Below are 17,752 nucleotides of genomic sequence, written 5' to 3'. Positions count from 1 at the left end.
AAAAAAAAAAAAACCTGTGTGCAATGCAGGAGACCCCAGTTCAGTTCCTGGCTTGGGAAGATCCCCTGGAGAAGCAATAGGCTCCCCACTCCAGTATTCTTGGGCTTCCCTCATGGCTCAGACAGTAAAGAATCCACCTGCAATGCGGAGACCGAGTTTGATGCCTGGGTTGGGAAGATTCCCCTGGAGGAGGACATGGCAACCCACTCCAGTATTCTTGCCTAGAGAATCCCCACAGACAGAGGAGCCTGGTGGGCTGCAGTCCATAGGTTGCAAAGTTTCGGACATGACTGTACGACTAAGCACAGCACAGCGACTTTATTTGAAAAGCCAGCAGACTGAGAAGATAGTCTACTGGTGTTTAAAGAACTATCTTGCCTGGGTTTGGGTGCCAGTTTCATTTTTAGAACAAAGCAGGGAAAGTGAGGAGGTAAAGTAAAAGAAGCTATAAGTCGTTACAGGTATTTCCTGGTTCTGGCCAGAGTCTGGAGAGGAATGTGTTAATTTTTTCTTTCCTGCAGTCATTCACTGGTGGGCCTGGTCAAGATGTTTCCTGTGAGCTAAACAAAGGTATTTTATAATGTATTAATGGTGGTTTTCTCTGGGTGACAGAATCAGGAAATGTTTTTGTCAGCTTTGTTTAGGTATAATTTACATAAAATAAAATCCAGTGATTTTTAGATGTACATTTTGACAAATCATGTCAAATCGTATATAGTCATGTAACTGTTACCATAATGATGACATAAAACATTTTCATCCTCCAGAAAGTTTCCTCATGCCTCTGAAGTCAGCCCCTTGGCAACCTCCAACATGCTTTCTGTCATTGTAGTTTCATCTGTTCTAGAATTTCATACAAATAGGATCTTTCAGTATTTGGCATTTTGTTTCTTCCACTGAGATTAATGCTGTTGAGATTCATACGTGTTGTTGCATATGTCTGTAATTTGTTCTTTTTAGTATAGAATAATATTCCCTTGCCTGAGGTGTACTGAAATTTGCTTATTCATTTTATTCATTTGTTTATCCAAATGTTAATAAGTATTTGGTTCAATCCAGCTTTTATTCATCTAAGACTTAATGGCTCTTATAAACTTCTTTGCACGTTTTACATAAAAGTCTTTGTTATCTATTTCTCCTGGAAAAATAACTGAGAGTGGCATTGCTGATCATAGACTAAGAGAATGTCTAACTTTATTAAAAAAAAATGTAGCTATGCAATTGTGCATTCCCAACAGCATTATATGAGAGATCCAGGTGTTCTACATCCTTACAAACATGTGGAATTCTTTATTATCATAGTGTATATAGTGCTATCCCATTGTGGTTTTAATTGCATTTCCCTGATGACTACTGATGGTGAACATCTTTCCATGAACTTGTTTGCAAGCTACACATCTTTATTGAAGTGTTTGTTCAAATGCCCATATGTTACTATCTTCTTATATTTAAAAGTTATTTATTTAATCTGGATAGAAGCCCTTTAGCATATATATGTTTGCAAATATTTTTCCAGTTTGTGATTTTCATTTTTATGTTCTTAATGGTATCTTTTAAAAAGTAAGAATTTTTACTTCCAGCACCGTCCAAATTAGTTTTTCTTTTATTCTGTGCTTTTTATTTAAGAAATCTTTGCCAATTTAAGATTCCTAAGATTTTCTTCTGTATTTTCTTCTAGAGAACTTATAGTTTTAGATCATATAGTTAGGTCCATGAGTTATCTCAAGATGATTTTTGTATATTGTGTAAGGTAAGGGTCAGAACCATTTCTTTGTGTATGTGGGTATCCAGTTTTTCCTGTACTACTTGGTGTAAGAGTATCCTTTTCTTCCTTGAAAAATCAATTGACCATGTGTGGGTCTAAACCTCGAATTTTTTCTATTTGATCTATACATGTACTTTTATATAATAACATCCTCTCTTGATTATTATAGTATAACAGTAAGCCTCAAAAACTTATTCTTTTTAAATTGGTTGGTCTACTTTAGGTCCTTTGCATTTCCATATAAATTGTAGAGTTACCTTGTCAACTTCTACCCCCTCCAAAATGCTAGTATCTGATTGCAATTGAGTTGAAGCAGTAAATCATTTGGGGAATACTGAAGACTTAATATCAAATATTTCTATCCATGAATATCAGTTAGCTCATTTATTTAATTGTTCCATAATTTATTTAAGCAATGTTATATAATTCCCAGTGTACAGATCTTGCATGTTTTTAGAAAACTTTCCAGAATCATATTACCTAGTATTTCAATTATATGTGTTAGACCACTCAATATTGTCCTACAAGTCACTTATGCTTTGGTCACCCTTGTTAATCTAAGAAGATGGATTAATAAAGACTTTGAGTAGCATCACCTCAGTCAAGGTCACAGATTGCCACATGATGAATTTGTGCCAGACTTAGGAAGAAAAACTTAAAACTTTTAGAGCATTTTGAATTTTGCCATTGCAGATAGGGATTATATTGCCATCTTTCATTTGCTTAGCAGGATATTGAGAATTAGAAATGTTAATTCATTTGCCAATAGTAGCACAGCTTGTATCTGAACTGGATTTCAAGTCTAAGAATGTTTAAGTCACAAGCCAGAGAGCTCTTAACTGTTACCCTATAATATCTTTCCACTTACTTATTTTTAAATATGTGTTCTATGTCTGAATAGAAGGCAATGGCACCCCACTCCAGTACTCTTGCCTGGAAAATCCCATGAACAGAGGAGCCTGGTGGGCTGCAGTCCATGGGGTCGCTACTAGTCGGACACGACTGAGCGACTTCACTTTACTTTTCACTTTCATGCATTGGAGAAGGAAATGGCAACCCACTCTAGTGTTCTTGCCTGGAGAATCCCAGGGATGGGGGAGCCTGGTGGGCTGCCATCCATTGGGTCGCACAGAGTCGGACACAACTGAAGCGACTTAGCAGCAGCAGGAGCTATGTCTGAATAATGAGAAATCTTTCCACTAATGAGGAATCTTCCCACTAATGAGGAAAAATGCTGAGAAAGATTGAAGGCAGAAGGAGACGGGGACAACAGAGGACAAGATGGTTGGATGGCATCACCAACTCAATGGATATGAGTTTGAGCAAGCTCTGGGGATTGGTGATGGACAGGGAAGCCTGGCATGCTACAGTCCATGGGGCCACAAAGAGTTGGACATGACTGAGTGAACTGAACTGAGGGCAAAGGGGAGCAGAAAAGAAGGAAGTCATCATCTCTCTTTGGAATGAATATTTGGATGCTTACTTTTCTCCATGAAACTGATTCCAAACATAGGACATGGACGTATTTTCCCCTTTCTCTAATCTGACTACACAGTAAGGCCCAGTAGAGATGGATCTGACAATTCCCTCTCCTAGGGTGTCTCTGCAATTCTTAGTCACAGCCGTCCTCTGAGTGAGTGAGCGAATGTGTGCACGGGTCCCCTCTTCTGGCTTGTGGCTTCCTGGCCAGCAGGAATACGTCTTGATCATTTGTGACCTGTCATTTTATAATACTCAGCAATTCATTTGTGTTGATATATTTAAACTGAATTGAGTAGAAAGTTACTTTGGCTAAATGAGGATCACCATCAGCTTTACCTGGGTGGTAAAGGTAAAGGTTGAAAAAGGTTGGAACAGGCTGGAAAAGGTTTTTTAATACAATTTACACACTTTGCCTTTAATATGAGGATATTTGTCCTGAGGAGGATTGGAGAGGATGAGAAATCTCTGCCAATTAAATACATGTGAACTGCTAAGTTTTGTTTTCACTCTTCTGTCCCTCGCTTTTTAACACATTATTGACCAGGGGATTTTTGTAGAAGCGAACGCCTGTGGCTGGCAATTTGTTAGTAGTAGTGGTTTAGTTGCTGAGTCGTGTCTGACTCTTGCAGCTCCACAGACTGTAGCCTGCCAGCTCCTCTGTCCATGGGATTTTCCAGGCAAGAATACTGGAGTGGCTTGCTATTTCCTTCTCTGGCAATTTGTTATATAAGTGATTATTGATATGTCTCTAGTCAATAATGTTCAGGTAACAAAAGATGTATTAATATCATATCATATCATAGCATTCATATCTCTGGTCAATAAGTTGTTAAATACTCTATCAGCTAGAAAGATATTGGTAACCTAGTTCTCTGTATATTTACATCCCAGAAGCTTTGTCATTCTAATAAATCTGTTCTGCCATGACTTGCAAATCAGCTTAATTTAAATCTCTTGAGTTTTCATTATGTTTGACACAGGCTTAGTAATTCTCAGAAAATGATCTTTGTTAAATGATGTTTAGCTAGAAATTCTGATATTCAAGAATGCTTACACAAACAGCTGTCATTCTTTACAATGGCCTCATTATCTATTGACACAGTTCAAGGCATTGTTTTATTTGAAAATGTCTGTCTTTCTCTGCTTGTTCCAGCAACAGTTTTCCTGGAGTTTTGGAAAAGACGGAGAGCAGTAATTGCTTATGACTGGGATTTGATAGACTGGGAAGAAGAGGAGGTTTGTATTATTTACCTCAATTTAAAAAAAAAAAAAAAGAGCAAATAATCAAGAAATACACAATCCCTCTTGAGTCATCACTTTCTGCTCTGTGACGGAAGTCAGGTTGACTCATAAAGCATTTTTATACCTGTCTCTGCAGGAAATTTCAAGCAGTATAAAAATGTAGCAGAAGAATTTTAAAAAATACATTTTGATTTCTTAGTGGAGTAAAAAGTTCATGGCTAAGTAAAGCATTTGACTTGTATGTAGAGGCATCAGAAGAATTGGTAGTAAGATTTGTTTAGTTTCCTTAAATATTATCCGTTCTCTTTACTGTGTCAGAAGGAGAATATTAGTTTACAGTTATAGGCACTTGAAAGCAGACCTCCTAAAGTTCTCCAAGGAAATGATTAAGTCTTCAGGACCCTGGACAGCTCAGAAGGATTCTCGCATGATAAACACTGAGGGGGAACCACTGCGCATGCAAGCTCTTTGGTTGATGTGCTAAAAGCCGGCCTCCGCTAGATAAAACTGTCCAGCAGAGGTAAACTCGGGCCCTCAGACTCCACTTTTTCAGCATGTTACTCTCCCTTCCCGGCCAGTACACCATGCCCTTTCCTAACCTGTGTCTGGTCTTTATGTCAAAAGTCTTGAGGCCCCATGCTGAGTTTGGTCATCGTAAGTCTCTCGGACCCTGCTTTTCCTTGAGAATCACTCAGGCCTGAACTCGTCTTTCCTTCCTCTCATCCCCTGCCCCTCCTGAGTTCCATTTCCTGAGAGCCTACCGGTGCAAGTAAATCCAATGCCGTAGTCATATATGATATGATCATGGGTCTTAATGGGTGTTTTCCTTCCAGGAGACACATATGTTTATTTTTATAAATTAAATGGAATTGTCTGTAAACATAACTGAGAATTTTAGCCCTGGGATAGGTTTGGTAGAGGACATAATTTTGAGAGGAATGTTTTTTCCTTCAAATCATGCCTTGTGGATGGATGCCTTTTCTCCTCGAGCCCATGAGCATATTTGGGTCATTTTTAAATATAGACATGATACTGGGATTTTCAGCAATCCTTGTTCCTGTGCTAAGGCCCCTCTCAGGCTTGTATAAGCATTCACTCTCCAGAAAATGGTTTTCTGAGTTGGAAGGGACCGCCCGGGTTTCTGAAGGCTACCAACTGCAGCAAGACTGCAGCATCCGAGACTTCCTCCTGAATGGAGCTGTTCTGGTTTTTGTTCCATGTGTGTATAGGAGTAGCTTTCACTTGGGATGGAAAATGCTCTTTCCTGGGTATCCAAGTCACCACCAAGAAGCTGTGTCGTCTAAGGCAAATTACCTCACCTTTGGATTTTTTTTTCATTTCTAAAGAAAAATGTTTCTAAATTCTCCCGTCAGGTATAAAGTGTAGCATTATTTAAGTAACTCTGATTAAACCAGTCTAAAGTCACCACTGGCACTTGTGGTGGGAGCACTATATGGGTACCTTTAGGGTAAACGTATCTCTGGTAAGTCTGGATCCTTCTGGATTCCCAGCCCTGTTAAAAAGCATGGAGCACTGAACCTCAGCGCTTTCACTCAGCACCCCTGTGTAGAGGTCGTTAGGAGCCCTGTGCGGTTCCAGTTCTGTTTGGGATTCAGTGTAGAAATGCCTGTTACTCCTAGCCTGTGGCTCTCAACTTGCTGTGCAGAAGAACCCAGATGAGCTGCATGCCTCCTTCAGGGGTAACCCAGAGTATTACCTGGCTAGGGCTGCCATAACAAAGCAGCACTAACTGGGTGGCTTACACAATAGAAACTGTCTCTCAGTTTGGAGGTGAGCAGTCGAGACCATTGGCAGGGCTGGTTTCTTCTGAGGGCCATGAGGGAAGGATCTGTTCCCTGTCTCTGCCTTTGGCTTGCCGATGGCCATCTACTCCCTGAGTCTTCACATGCCTTCTCTCTGTGCATGTCTCTAAATGTGCTCTTCTTGCAAAGATCTGTAGGGACCCTGTCTCCAAATACAGACACATTCTGAGATGCTAGGGTAAGGACTTCAGCTTATGAATTGGGAGGTAGGGTGGGGACAAAACTTAGCCTGTCCTACCCAGGATTTCAGGTCTGCCTCCATGATTGACCTCAGTTTCTGGATGATTAACTTAGTGACCCTTGATGACACTTGTAGCCTGATGACTTGAGTTTCCCAAAGAAGCAGAATATTCTAGATCTGATATATCCTAAGGTATAACTACCTGAAATAAAGGAGGCAGAGGCTGTTTACAGCTGTCTCTGCCCATGACCTCCCTGATTATCTGCATGAAGCCAGCACTGGGCTTATCCTGTGGAGGGAGTCAGGCTGCCTTTCCTCCCACAGAGGGCGGCCCCTACCAGACCCGCCGTGATTTCTCTCCTGTCAGCTCCTTCTTTGCTTTCTGTCAGTACCTGCATCCACCTCTTGAGTGTTTCTGCTGGAGTTAACTCAAGTCTCCCTTGTACCAGAGTTTCTGCTCCTTTTCCTGCATCTTCCAAGACACTCGCATAAAACAAGGTCCTAGTTAATCAGAACCACTTTGGCACACCGTTTTGTTGCTTATCTTTTCCTAATCCTGTAATTGCTTTTGGTCAGAAGCCATTCACATTGGATGGGGCTCAACTCAATGAAATAAAAATCTCAGCTTGAGTTAGAATTAGAGGAGCCTTGATTTTAACTGGATTTGAAAGGCGTTTCCCTTGTTTTCAATACCAATTAAGAATCCATTAAAATCTATGGTTAAGGGTGAATGACTCCTATAGGAGCTTATTTAAAACATAGATTCACCAGGTTTTTAGCTGCCTAAATCGAAAAACTAAAAATCGTAGAAAACTAAGAACTATATTGCCATTATAACTCATAAAATGAATTCTGAACATTTCACTCTTGAGAAGTTTTCTTTGTCCTAGTGTTCATTATCATTCCTCAGTAATAAATAAAAGCTTGTTAGTTATTTCAAACTACTGGGGACAAGGACAAATTGGTCCCTTTCTCACTCTCAGTTTCTTTCTTCAAGTATCATTTAATAAGATAATAGAAATACTTAACTATTAGTCTAAATCACAGAGCCATGATGATAATAATTAAAGATCATCATTCTTTAGATTTTCTTTAATAAGTGGCCAATTTCCAAATATTTAAACCTGGGTTTCCAAGTGCATATCATGGAGTGAGTGATGACTGTGGCATTTGTTGACTGTTTTCCTGTGGGGTAAAATGATTTTATTTTCTTCTTGTCCAAGTACCTCTTCAGTATGCAAAAATGTGTCTGCTTGTTTTTTAGGAAGAAATACGGCCCCAGTTTGAAGCCAAGTATTCCAAGAAAGAGCGGATGAATCCCATTTCTGGCAAGCCAGAACCATATCAAGCATTTGCAGATAAATGCAGCCGACTTATTGTTTCTGCATCTGGAATATTTTTTATGGTATGAATCCTTTTTTTTTACACAACTGTGTTTCATAAAGTACAAACTTATAGCATGGGAACAATAATCATACCAGGTATTTAAATACATTTTTTGTACGTTCTGATATTTAGACCTCACAACAGTTCTATATAATGATCAGGGGTGACCCTGCTGTCCCATTTTACAGGTGGAGTAACTGAGACTCCAGAAGGTTAAGGGGCTCACCCAGGTTAGCCAGGAAATAGCCCAAAGCTCAGGTTCTCAAACTACTGTTCTTTCCATTTGTCTATGTCATAATGAAAGGAACTAAAATTATGAGGTGGAACTTACAGCAATGTCATTCAAGCTTTCATTTTTACAATGCCCATATAATAAGAAATACATTCTTTGCCATAACCCAGTATATGCTATGCTAATAGATGTATAAAACTGAAAAGTTATTGAAACAATGCCCATCTTTATAATATTCAAGGAACTCTGATTTTTTAATTAGTCTGTTTTTTAATGCCAGCTCTAACTCCTTAACATTTATTTTGCTGATGGTTATGCCGCTGCTGCTGCTGCTGCTAAGTCGCTTCAGTCATGTCCAACTCTGTGCGACCCCATAGATGGCAGCCCACCAGGCTCCCCTATCCTTGGGATTCTCCAAGCAAGAACACTGGAGTGGGTTGCCATTTCTTTCTTCAATGCATGAAAGTGAAAAGTGAAAGTGAAGTCGCTCAGTCGTGTCCAACTCTTAGCAACCCCATGGACTGCAGCCTACCAGGCTCCTCTGTTCATGGGATTTTCCAGGCAAGAGTACTGGAGTAGGGTGCCATTGCCTTCTCTGGCTGATGGTTATATCAGTTTTCAAAACACTAATCTGAAGCTGGATTGTTAGCTTTTCCTAAAAAGAAGTCATTTTGTGATCCACTTTGACCCTGTTAGTTACTGAACCACACATATGCAATTTGTCAGAAATGTCATTTTAGAACAGGAAGGAATGGTTGGGATCCTCCTTTTTCCTCTTTTCAAAGAGCACATGTGCATAAATATATATTCTAATTGGTTCGAATGGGAAGGACAGAACAACAGAAAATCCAGACAATCTCCCCGCTGTAGCCAGGAAGAAACTGGGGAGATGATGGGGTAGGCAGATTGCCCAAGTGTCTCTTAGCTTGGGTCAAGACTCAGATCCTGCCCTATCTACAGATTCTGCTTTGTAAGCAGTGGTGTCAGGCTTTGCCTCCTGTAAGTACATTTATATGTATTATTTTGGGTTGTATTTCTCACAATAAGAGCTGTAGAAGCTAAAGCCATGGAGAGAACAAGCTACTTGCTCAAGGTGACACTGCCAGGTTATAGCTGAACCAGGACTCAGCCCTGACTTATGACTCTGAGTACAGTGAACTGTCCATTGCAGCATATTGCCACCCTTGTCTAAAATTCAGTGTAGGTCTCACCTATCACCGTATCAACAGCTCCAGGATTCAAACACGGGCAGTTTTGTGTTTGTTTTCTATTATTAGTACTATTTTTTGCCAGTTCAGCCAGGTTTTATCCCTGGGCTTTTAGAGCATGTCTCTCACAGTATACCAAAGACAGAGGCTACGCGAAACATCAGAATGCTCCTATAGAGAAAGGAAGCTCTAAGTTGCCAGAGCATATCCTGAGGCCCCACTTTAAGATCTAGTTTTTGACGGCCGTGTAAGCTAAGGTCTCTTCTCTAAGACACAGTAAGCGAGTCATCTAATGAAAGCCACAGAATTTTTTGGAATCTCAAGTCCCCATTATTCACAGAGATAGAGATATGCTGTATTCTTCTCAAACACCATCAAGTGTTCAGAGGAAGATGCCCCAGCTCAGTCTGTGTATCTATCTGATAAATAAGAGTATGTACCTTTCATAGGCTTATTCAGCAACAAATAGCTGAGCACCTGGCATGATGCTAAGATGTTGCAGAAACCATGAACTGCAGAAACGACAGTCACCGTCCCTACCTTGGTAGAGCTTACTGTCTGAGTGGGGGAAACTGACAATAAGCAGACGGTTGCTAGAAATTATAAGTTTAGCTACTGAATAACAACAAATAAGCTGCATATTGCAAGAATGGCAGAGGTACCATGTGCATGCTCAGTTGCACAGTTAGGTCTGACTCTTGGCAACCCTACGGACTGTAGCCCACCAGGCTCCTCTGTCCATAGGATTCTCCAGGCAACTGGAGTGGGTTGCCATACCCTTCTCCACGGGATATTCCCAAACCAGGGATCAGACCCATGTCTCTTCTGTCTCCTCCACTGGGAGCCGGGTTCTCTACTACTGAGCTGTCTGGGAAGCCATTGGTACCATATAACAACAACAGAAAGCCTGAGGAGTGGAGGAGGGGGTCATGAAAAGCATTAATTATGAAGTAGTTCTTGAGCTGAGATGTGAAGAATGAATAGGTATTAAGTAGACTATGGGAGGACATGTGGGTGTGTCATGTGTTGGGCAGGTCAGCGTTTTGGGCAAAGGAAGACTAAGGGTGCTTAGCCTATTTGAAACAATAAGGAAAGGTCTGGAGTCTTTGGAGGGAGTGGAAAAACAGTGGGGCTGGATAGACTCTTCAGGCCACCATAAGGGCTTTGCTTTTATCCTAACAGTAAAAGGAAACCAAGAAATAGCTTTAAACCAGAAGAGCAACATGATAAGATTTCCATAATATTTGTTCATTTGCTTAATCTAATATTCTGATTTTAAAAGTGTCATTCTGTAGCCAAACAGTTTATCAACTCTCAAGTACCCTGGTTTTTCTATTTGGATAACAAAGAACATGCGAACAGATGAGAGGAAGTATCAACCACATGGAAAGTGTGCCTTTTGTTATGGTGTCTCCACTCAGGACCACCATGACCGTATCTCCTTTTCCTGTCGGAGGATTTTCTTGGGGGTGGGAGCCCCTCCCTGAAACATCCCACCACTGTGCTCACTGGGTGTCCTCTGTCTTCCTGCCAGATCTGCGTGGTGATTGCCGCGGTGTTCGGGATTGTCATTTACAGGGTGGTGACCGTCAGCACTTTTGCAGCCTTTAAGTGGGCGTTAATCAGGAATAATTCTCAGGTTGCAACCACAGGAACTGCTGTGTGCATCAATTTCTGCATCATCATGCTGCTGAATGTGGTAAGTGAGCATCTAGGTAACTAGTCTCACGGATAAACGGTGTGTGCAGCAGGTGATTGTGTCTTCTGTTTCTAAAGGGACCTGGCCTCAGAGAGATTGGTCACTTATGTGACACTTGTGGCCTGGCATGAGGTATACATTTTGGGGGGTATAGAAGACTTGAGTCAAATCTGGCCTGTAGAATTTCCTACAGTATAAGATTCAGCAAGGCATTTGCCCTCTCTAAACCTCAGTTACCTTATGTATCCAATAAGGTAACACTATAAGCCCCTTGGGGAAATTTAGAGACCAAAAAGAAAAAAAAATGGGCTTCCCTGATAGCTCAGTTAGTAAAGAATCCACCTGCAATGCAGGAGACCCTGGTTCAATTCCTGGGTGGGGAAGATCCCCTGGAGAAGGGAAAGGCTACCTACTCCAGTATTCTGGCCTGGAAAATTCCATCGACTGTATAGTCCAAGGGGTAACAAAGAGAAAAAATATATTTTAAGGCCCAGCTCAGAATCTGACATAGCTCAACAGTGTTGGTTCATGATGGGAAGTTAATCTGAATTCAAAGCATTCTTAGAGATAACTCAGCAAGGACTCTTCCAGGGTGGTACATGTTGCTTGTGTTGATTTCAGGCTTTTTTCAAGTACTTTTTCAGCCCAGCTGTCTCCCTTGAATCCCAGACTCCTCACCTAACACATTCAACCCCCTTACTCCCCATCTTCTTTCCAGAATCAGCTCCTCCCAGTCTCCCCATCATAGCTGCCCAGGCTGAAAACCTTGTTCTCTTTGACTTCTCTGTTTCTCTTACCGTGAAAATGTATCCAGAGTCTGACCACCTTCCACACGTCCCAAGTCCCACCTTGGTCCAAGTCCTCAGGATCTCTCACCTGGGTTATTGCCGTGCCTTCCCCACTGGTCTCCCAGCTTCCCTGCCTGCTCAACCCAGGCTCATCACAGCAGCCAGACCAAGCTTCACACGAGTAAGCCAGCCTCACTCACTGTATCCAGTGGCTTTCCTCTCACTGAAAGTTCAGGTCTTCACATGGCCGCTGGGGTCTCCCTCATCTGGCCCCAGGGAGGTCTTTGACCCTGTCTCCCCCTTCTCACCCTGACTCCCCTGCTCCTCCTTGGCCTTCCTTTGGTTTCTCAGATGTGAGAGGCATGCTCTCATGCAGGATTTGGACTTGCTCTTCGCTCCATCTGGAACCTTCTTCCCTGTGGGGTCTGTAGACTTTACTCCCACACCTCCTTCAGGTCTTTGTTCAAAGGTTACTTTTCTAATAGAAGGCTTCCCTGGTCACTCCATGTAAAATTGCAACCCACTCCTGCTCTCTGACCATTGCCTAGCTCCTCGCCCACTCCATTTTTCTGTATGGCACTGTGCTATGCTAAGTCACCTCAGTCATGTCTGAATCTTTACAGCCTAATGGACTGTAGCCTGCCAGGCTCCTCTGTCCATGGCATTCTCCAAGCAAGAACACTGGAGAGGGTTACCATGCCCTCCTCCAGGGGATCTTCCCAACCCAGGGATCGAACCTGCATCTCTTATATCTCCTCCACTGGCAGGCAGGTGTTTGTTTTTTTTTGTTTGTTTTTTTAACCATTAGTGCCATCTGGGAAGCCCTCTATGGCATTAATTGCCATCTAATAGGCTATTTTTAAACATTTATTGTGTTTATTATCTATCTTCTCCATTTCAGTGTAGCCCCAAGAAGGCAGAAACTTTTGCCATTTTTTTTTCCTCTGTTGTTATTTCCCAGGGACAAAACAGGCTCCGGCTCATAGTAGGCACTCTGTAAACTGTTGTTACTAATTACAGAACAAAAGGTAATGACCAACATTGTTAGACTTGAGGTTTGTAGGAGAGAATAAACATATGTAGAGTGCCATATATAGTGTTTGGCATGGAATAAGTGTTCAATTATAGTTCCCCTCTCTCGTATTTATATTGCAACTTAAATCTGGGCCATAGTGCTGAAATCACTGAGATAATGAAGTATATGTAATTTATTATTAAATATACAGGAACTTTATTATTGTAGGGAAAAAGTTTAAAAATCCAGAAGGTAGGGAAAAAAAAGGAGCACTTGCTGATCATTTTGACATGATGGCTGTGTAACTGTTTGGTCCAGTGGAGACTGAAAGTGGGTGTTTGCCACTCCCTAGCACTGCCCCATCCACAGTTCAGCTGGTCTTAAAGTTAACTGTGGAATAATCTTTGTAAAGGGGAGTGATTCATAGTGAAATGAACCAAACAGCCAGAGCACTGAAAGATTCTGCATCCAGAAGGATGTGGTACATTAAAATTTACTGTATTTTTATCATCTCTTTTCTCCAATATCTTACTAAAATTTAATTTATTCATCTTAAGAAATAAATTCCTGCATACATGCCTTAGGTCTATAAACACACACTTGATTATACATTTTGACCAGGTGCCAGTGCTGTCAGAGTAATAATTCACTTAACTTAAAATCATGTATCCAATCTCTACTTCATGGAACACAGCCAAGAAAAAAAATAAATGAAGTAAAAATGAAGCAGGAGGGGAGGTGAAATAGTATATAATTAGGGATGATACAAAGCACCTACTGTGTGCTAGCAGCTAGACAGGTGTTTTACATGTTTAATAAAAGGCTTCTGAGTCACCAAAATGGATGATAAAGTCCATACACTGAAGCTTACATGTATCATCATGTTTTTGAGAAAGGTTGTCTCACCAGTTAAATTTAATTTTCCTTGATAATTAACTTTAATGATATAATACTTTTGTAATATTAAAGTACATTTGATTAACATCAAATATATTAACATCAATTATATGTCCTAATATGTTAACCAGTGTTTTATATTTATGATACAGTTGAGATGTATGACTCATCTATAGCACAAGACTTCATATTGAAAATTACACCAATCTCTTTTAATGCTGGACTTTTACAGACTCTGAGGTTTCTATACATAAAATTTGTTACTATGGCCATATGAATTGTATTTTACTATAACAAACCATAATTATTGCTGAAAGTTTAAAGTCATGCAATCTGAGTATTTTGACTTTAAGTAGTTAGCCCAGAAATCTGGGGTCGGTCAGTCAGTCAGTTCAGTCGCTCAGTTGTGTCCGACTCTTTGTGACCCCATGAATCGCAGCACGCCAGGCCTCCCTGTCCATCACCAACTCCCGGAGTTCACTCAAACTCACGTCCATCAAGTCGGTGATGCCATCCAGCCATCTCATCCTCTGTCATCCCCTTCTCCTCCTGCCCCCAATCCCTCCCAGCATCAGAGTCTTTTCCAATGAGTGAATTCTTCGCATGAGGTGGCCAAAGTACTAGAGTTTCAGCTTTAGCATCAGTCCTTCCAAAGAACACCCAGGACTGATCTCCTTTAGAATGGACTGGTTGGGTTTCCTTGCAGTCCAAGGGACTCTCAGGAGTCTTCTCCAACACCACAGTTCAAAAGAATCAATTCTTTGGCGCTCAGCTTTCTTCACAGTCCAACTCTCACATTCATACATGACTGCTGGAAAAACGATAGCCTTGACTAGACGGACCTTAGTCGGCAAGGTAATGTCTCTGCTTTTGAATATACTATCTAGGTTGGTCATAACTTTTCTTCCAAGGAGTGTCTTTTAATTTCATGGCTGCAATCACCATCTGCAATGATTTTGGAGCCCCCCAAAATAAAGTCTGGGGTAAGAGAATTCAAAAGTTAGTAAGGACCTCAAAATGAGTGCGTCTCAACCACATGTAAGGAAAATGATGATATTAAGAAGTAAGGTAACATGCCTAAGACCTACAGCTTTCTGGCTGGTAAAGCTCTAATTCCAGCCTGGGAATTTTACCCAGTGTGATTTTACTACTTTAGTTTAAATGTGATATTCATTTCCATATTTTTCAAATCCATTTGACTAGTTTTCTTTTTCCTCTTCACTTATTACATTTCATTTTAGAGGAAGAACTTGCTCTTTTTCTTTCAATGTATGTCCTCCTAGGAAACCTCTTAGGGGAGGGTTTGCCCTTAACTCTAACCCCTCTACTTCCATAACACAAACACATGGGCACACTCCCCTTCCATCGGGGTGGGGAGTACTTTCACTGTACCCCCTGCACTTCCATACTTACACACACACAAACACATGGGCACACTCCCCTTCTGTCAAGCCGTCCGTTTACCAGATGGTTAGGTGAGTTAAGGATGCACCTAATTAACGAATGGAAAAGCAGAGTACATTAGTTTGGCAGTAATGTGGGAGTAATGTTTCATCACTTTATTATTTATGAATGCTATAATCTAGAAAGTACAACAGCCAGTAAAAACAATGGGATTACAGACTCTTTTCAGAAGCAGTCTTAGAGATTTTACCCTGAGGATGGTGAGTCCCAGGAATATTATGACTTGCCCAGCATCACTTAGCAAGTTAGTAATTAGTGGCAGCTGGCTTGTTGTCACAGATTTTATTCATCCAAATTAAAAAGTGAGATTTCAAAAATAGTAAAGTGGGCCCTTGGACATTTCTTTCTTGCCCTGAAAAGACGTAATTGTAGACAGTGTTTTCATTGTTTGAACAGGGGGATAGTAATTATTTTCATTCATGACTTAATTACCCATTTGCTTCATAATTACCTATCTTAGACCATCTACAGTTTGTTAAATGTAGGAAATTTATTTTACAGCTCTATGAAAAAGTTGCTCTTCTTCTGACAAATTTAGGTGAGTAGAACCCTTTAATTTCATGGTACATTATTGTGGTCTGAAAAATGCCTTCTCAAAGAGTCATATCTGAAACACTGCTGAAAAGAAGCATTCCCTTTATTTTGAATTGTGTACAATGGTTTGTTCTTTGCCCTCAACAGGACATGTTAACTATGTCTAAGAGCTGGGAGAATCTTTCCTACCTAAAGTTTTAAAACCTCCCACAAATACTATCCTTTTATGAGCTAACACAATTTAAAGTAGGTTTTCTCTTAACGCCCCAAAACTATAACATCACAAAAATACATGTGTATGAAGTACCTACAGTCATTTAGGAAAGGAGTCATTTGCTACAGCCCACAATTTTTATTTAATTAAAAACATAGCCAGTCTTCATGGCATATAAAATCATAGCAACGTTAGTTGCTTTGAAGACTAGGAGTCTTTTACCAGGAACATAGGCAGGCTAACTATGACAGACATTTGTAGAAATCTATCTGGACAGTTACCCCTAAGACCCTGTAAAGCACCAGAGCAGTCTGGTGACCAGCTATAAGCTGTGCATTCACTACATTTTCAAGACAGAGGAACTGTCCCAATTTCATTAATGAGATACCAGTCATTTTACTCTATGTAGTCTGAGAAAATTATGTGCTCCCACACAGAACCTGTTTTAGTGCATTCCCATATGTAGCTTTTCCAAAAGGGGAAAAACACAGAAGTGTTTTTATTTATAATAATCATTTTAATAAAGGATGCTGTTTATTTAGCCCTTCTATGTGCCAGATACAGAGCTAGGCACTTGGCATATCTCCTGTAAAGTCACAGAAATCTTCCATCACCACCATTCTTTGCCCCAAAAGATAAAAGTTCATGTCCACAGAAGAGATAACTGCCCATTGATATAGTCTTTGTCCAGGGGCAACTTGATGCAGGCTGCAAAAGATGCTGATAGAGATCCAGCCCTGGTCAGTCTGGTCCATCTGGGAAACCACCAGTTGGCTGATGACCTAGGAGACCTTCCTGTGTAACCAAGAATTCAGTAGCAGAAATGAAATGAGTCTAAAGCCCTAAAGCAGCCTTTGTCATTTCTTCCCTCTACAGGAGTACAGCCTTGTTCTGAAATTGACATTTAAACCATTTTAAATAAGATTCGCTTTGTCTCTCCCCACCCTTCTCAGATATGCTCCTGGGAAGCATTTTGAGTTATCATTTGTGGGAAAGGAATTGATGGAGTAAAGTGGTAAATGAGCAGCTAGAAGCTCAGGGAATCTACGTAGAAACAGAAAGTACTGTTGCATTAAATGCATTTTCTTTGATGTTGTTTGAGGTGAGGATGGAAGTCCTAGTAAAGGATAAGTGCATTTGACGTGAGATTTCAGGTTGGAGGACTGAGCCATATTTTTGGCTGTATCACAGTGTCCAAAGAGCATTTGCTGTATGGAAGCTGAAATATGAGGAGATGAGAATTGGTGCCTGACTGATGTCAGGACATTGTAAGCAAAGATGCTAGTATACAGTAAAAGCTCTAGAGGTGAGGTCATCTGGGTATTTGCACATGAGATTGAAAATGATGCTGGATGAGGGTGACAGGTAAAGGGGTCAGATGCTCATTCTGAGATGGGGATCTGACTCCTTCTAGTACAGAAGCACCTCACATCACAGTAGAAATAGAAGTCAAGACCAGAGAGTTATTAGGAGCTGGGAGGGGACCTGACCTCACACAATTTCCACCTATGAGGTGGGTCCTAAGAGCAAAAAGAAAGGCTCCTGCAAGGAGCCAGGGCTGGGCATGTGATGCCTTCAGCCTGGCTGTGTCTGACCCAGGCTCTCGGGGCATCCTAGAACAGAGGGACAAACCAGATATCCCCTCCCCTCAGACAAGTGTAGCCACTTCCCACCAAACCCTTGTTGGGGCTGGTCTGGGAGCTTGAGGACCCCTCGGATGGTCCATTCCATCGCACACCATCTACCGGCCAGCTGGGACTCCTGCAGCCTCCTTGGACCGCCTGTGCACCCACCCTGTGTGTCTGGAGAGTAACAGAGGGAG

At 41.1% G+C, this 17,752-nt stretch overlaps 1 protein-coding gene across 4 annotated transcripts in view; it reads left to right on the top strand.

Moving 5' to 3' along the window:
* Positions 1–17,752, top strand: part of ANO4 (anoctamin 4) — a 356,708-nt gene that overhangs the window by 284,464 nt on the left and 54,492 nt on the right. For all 4 annotated transcript variants that reach the window (XM_040234899.1, XM_040234898.1, XM_040234897.1 and 1 more), the window contains 4 exons: positions 4,401–4,483; positions 7,758–7,898; positions 10,854–11,018; positions 15,684–15,720. In XM_040234899.1, coding sequence (XP_040090833.1) covers positions 4,401–4,483; positions 7,758–7,898; positions 10,854–11,018; positions 15,684–15,720 — 426 coding nt within the window. The remainder of the gene's footprint in view (positions 1–4,400; positions 4,484–7,757; positions 7,899–10,853; positions 11,019–15,683; positions 15,721–17,752) is intronic.

This window comes from Oryx dammah, unplaced genomic scaffold (genome assembly GCF_014754425.2).
Source record: "Oryx dammah isolate SB20612 unplaced genomic scaffold, SCBI_Odam_1.1 HiC_scaffold_29, whole genome shotgun sequence".
Lineage (NCBI taxonomy): Eukaryota > Metazoa > Chordata > Mammalia > Artiodactyla > Bovidae > Oryx > Oryx dammah.
Note: the sequence above shows the minus strand (reverse complement) of the source record. Positions and strands in the feature narration are given on the sequence as shown.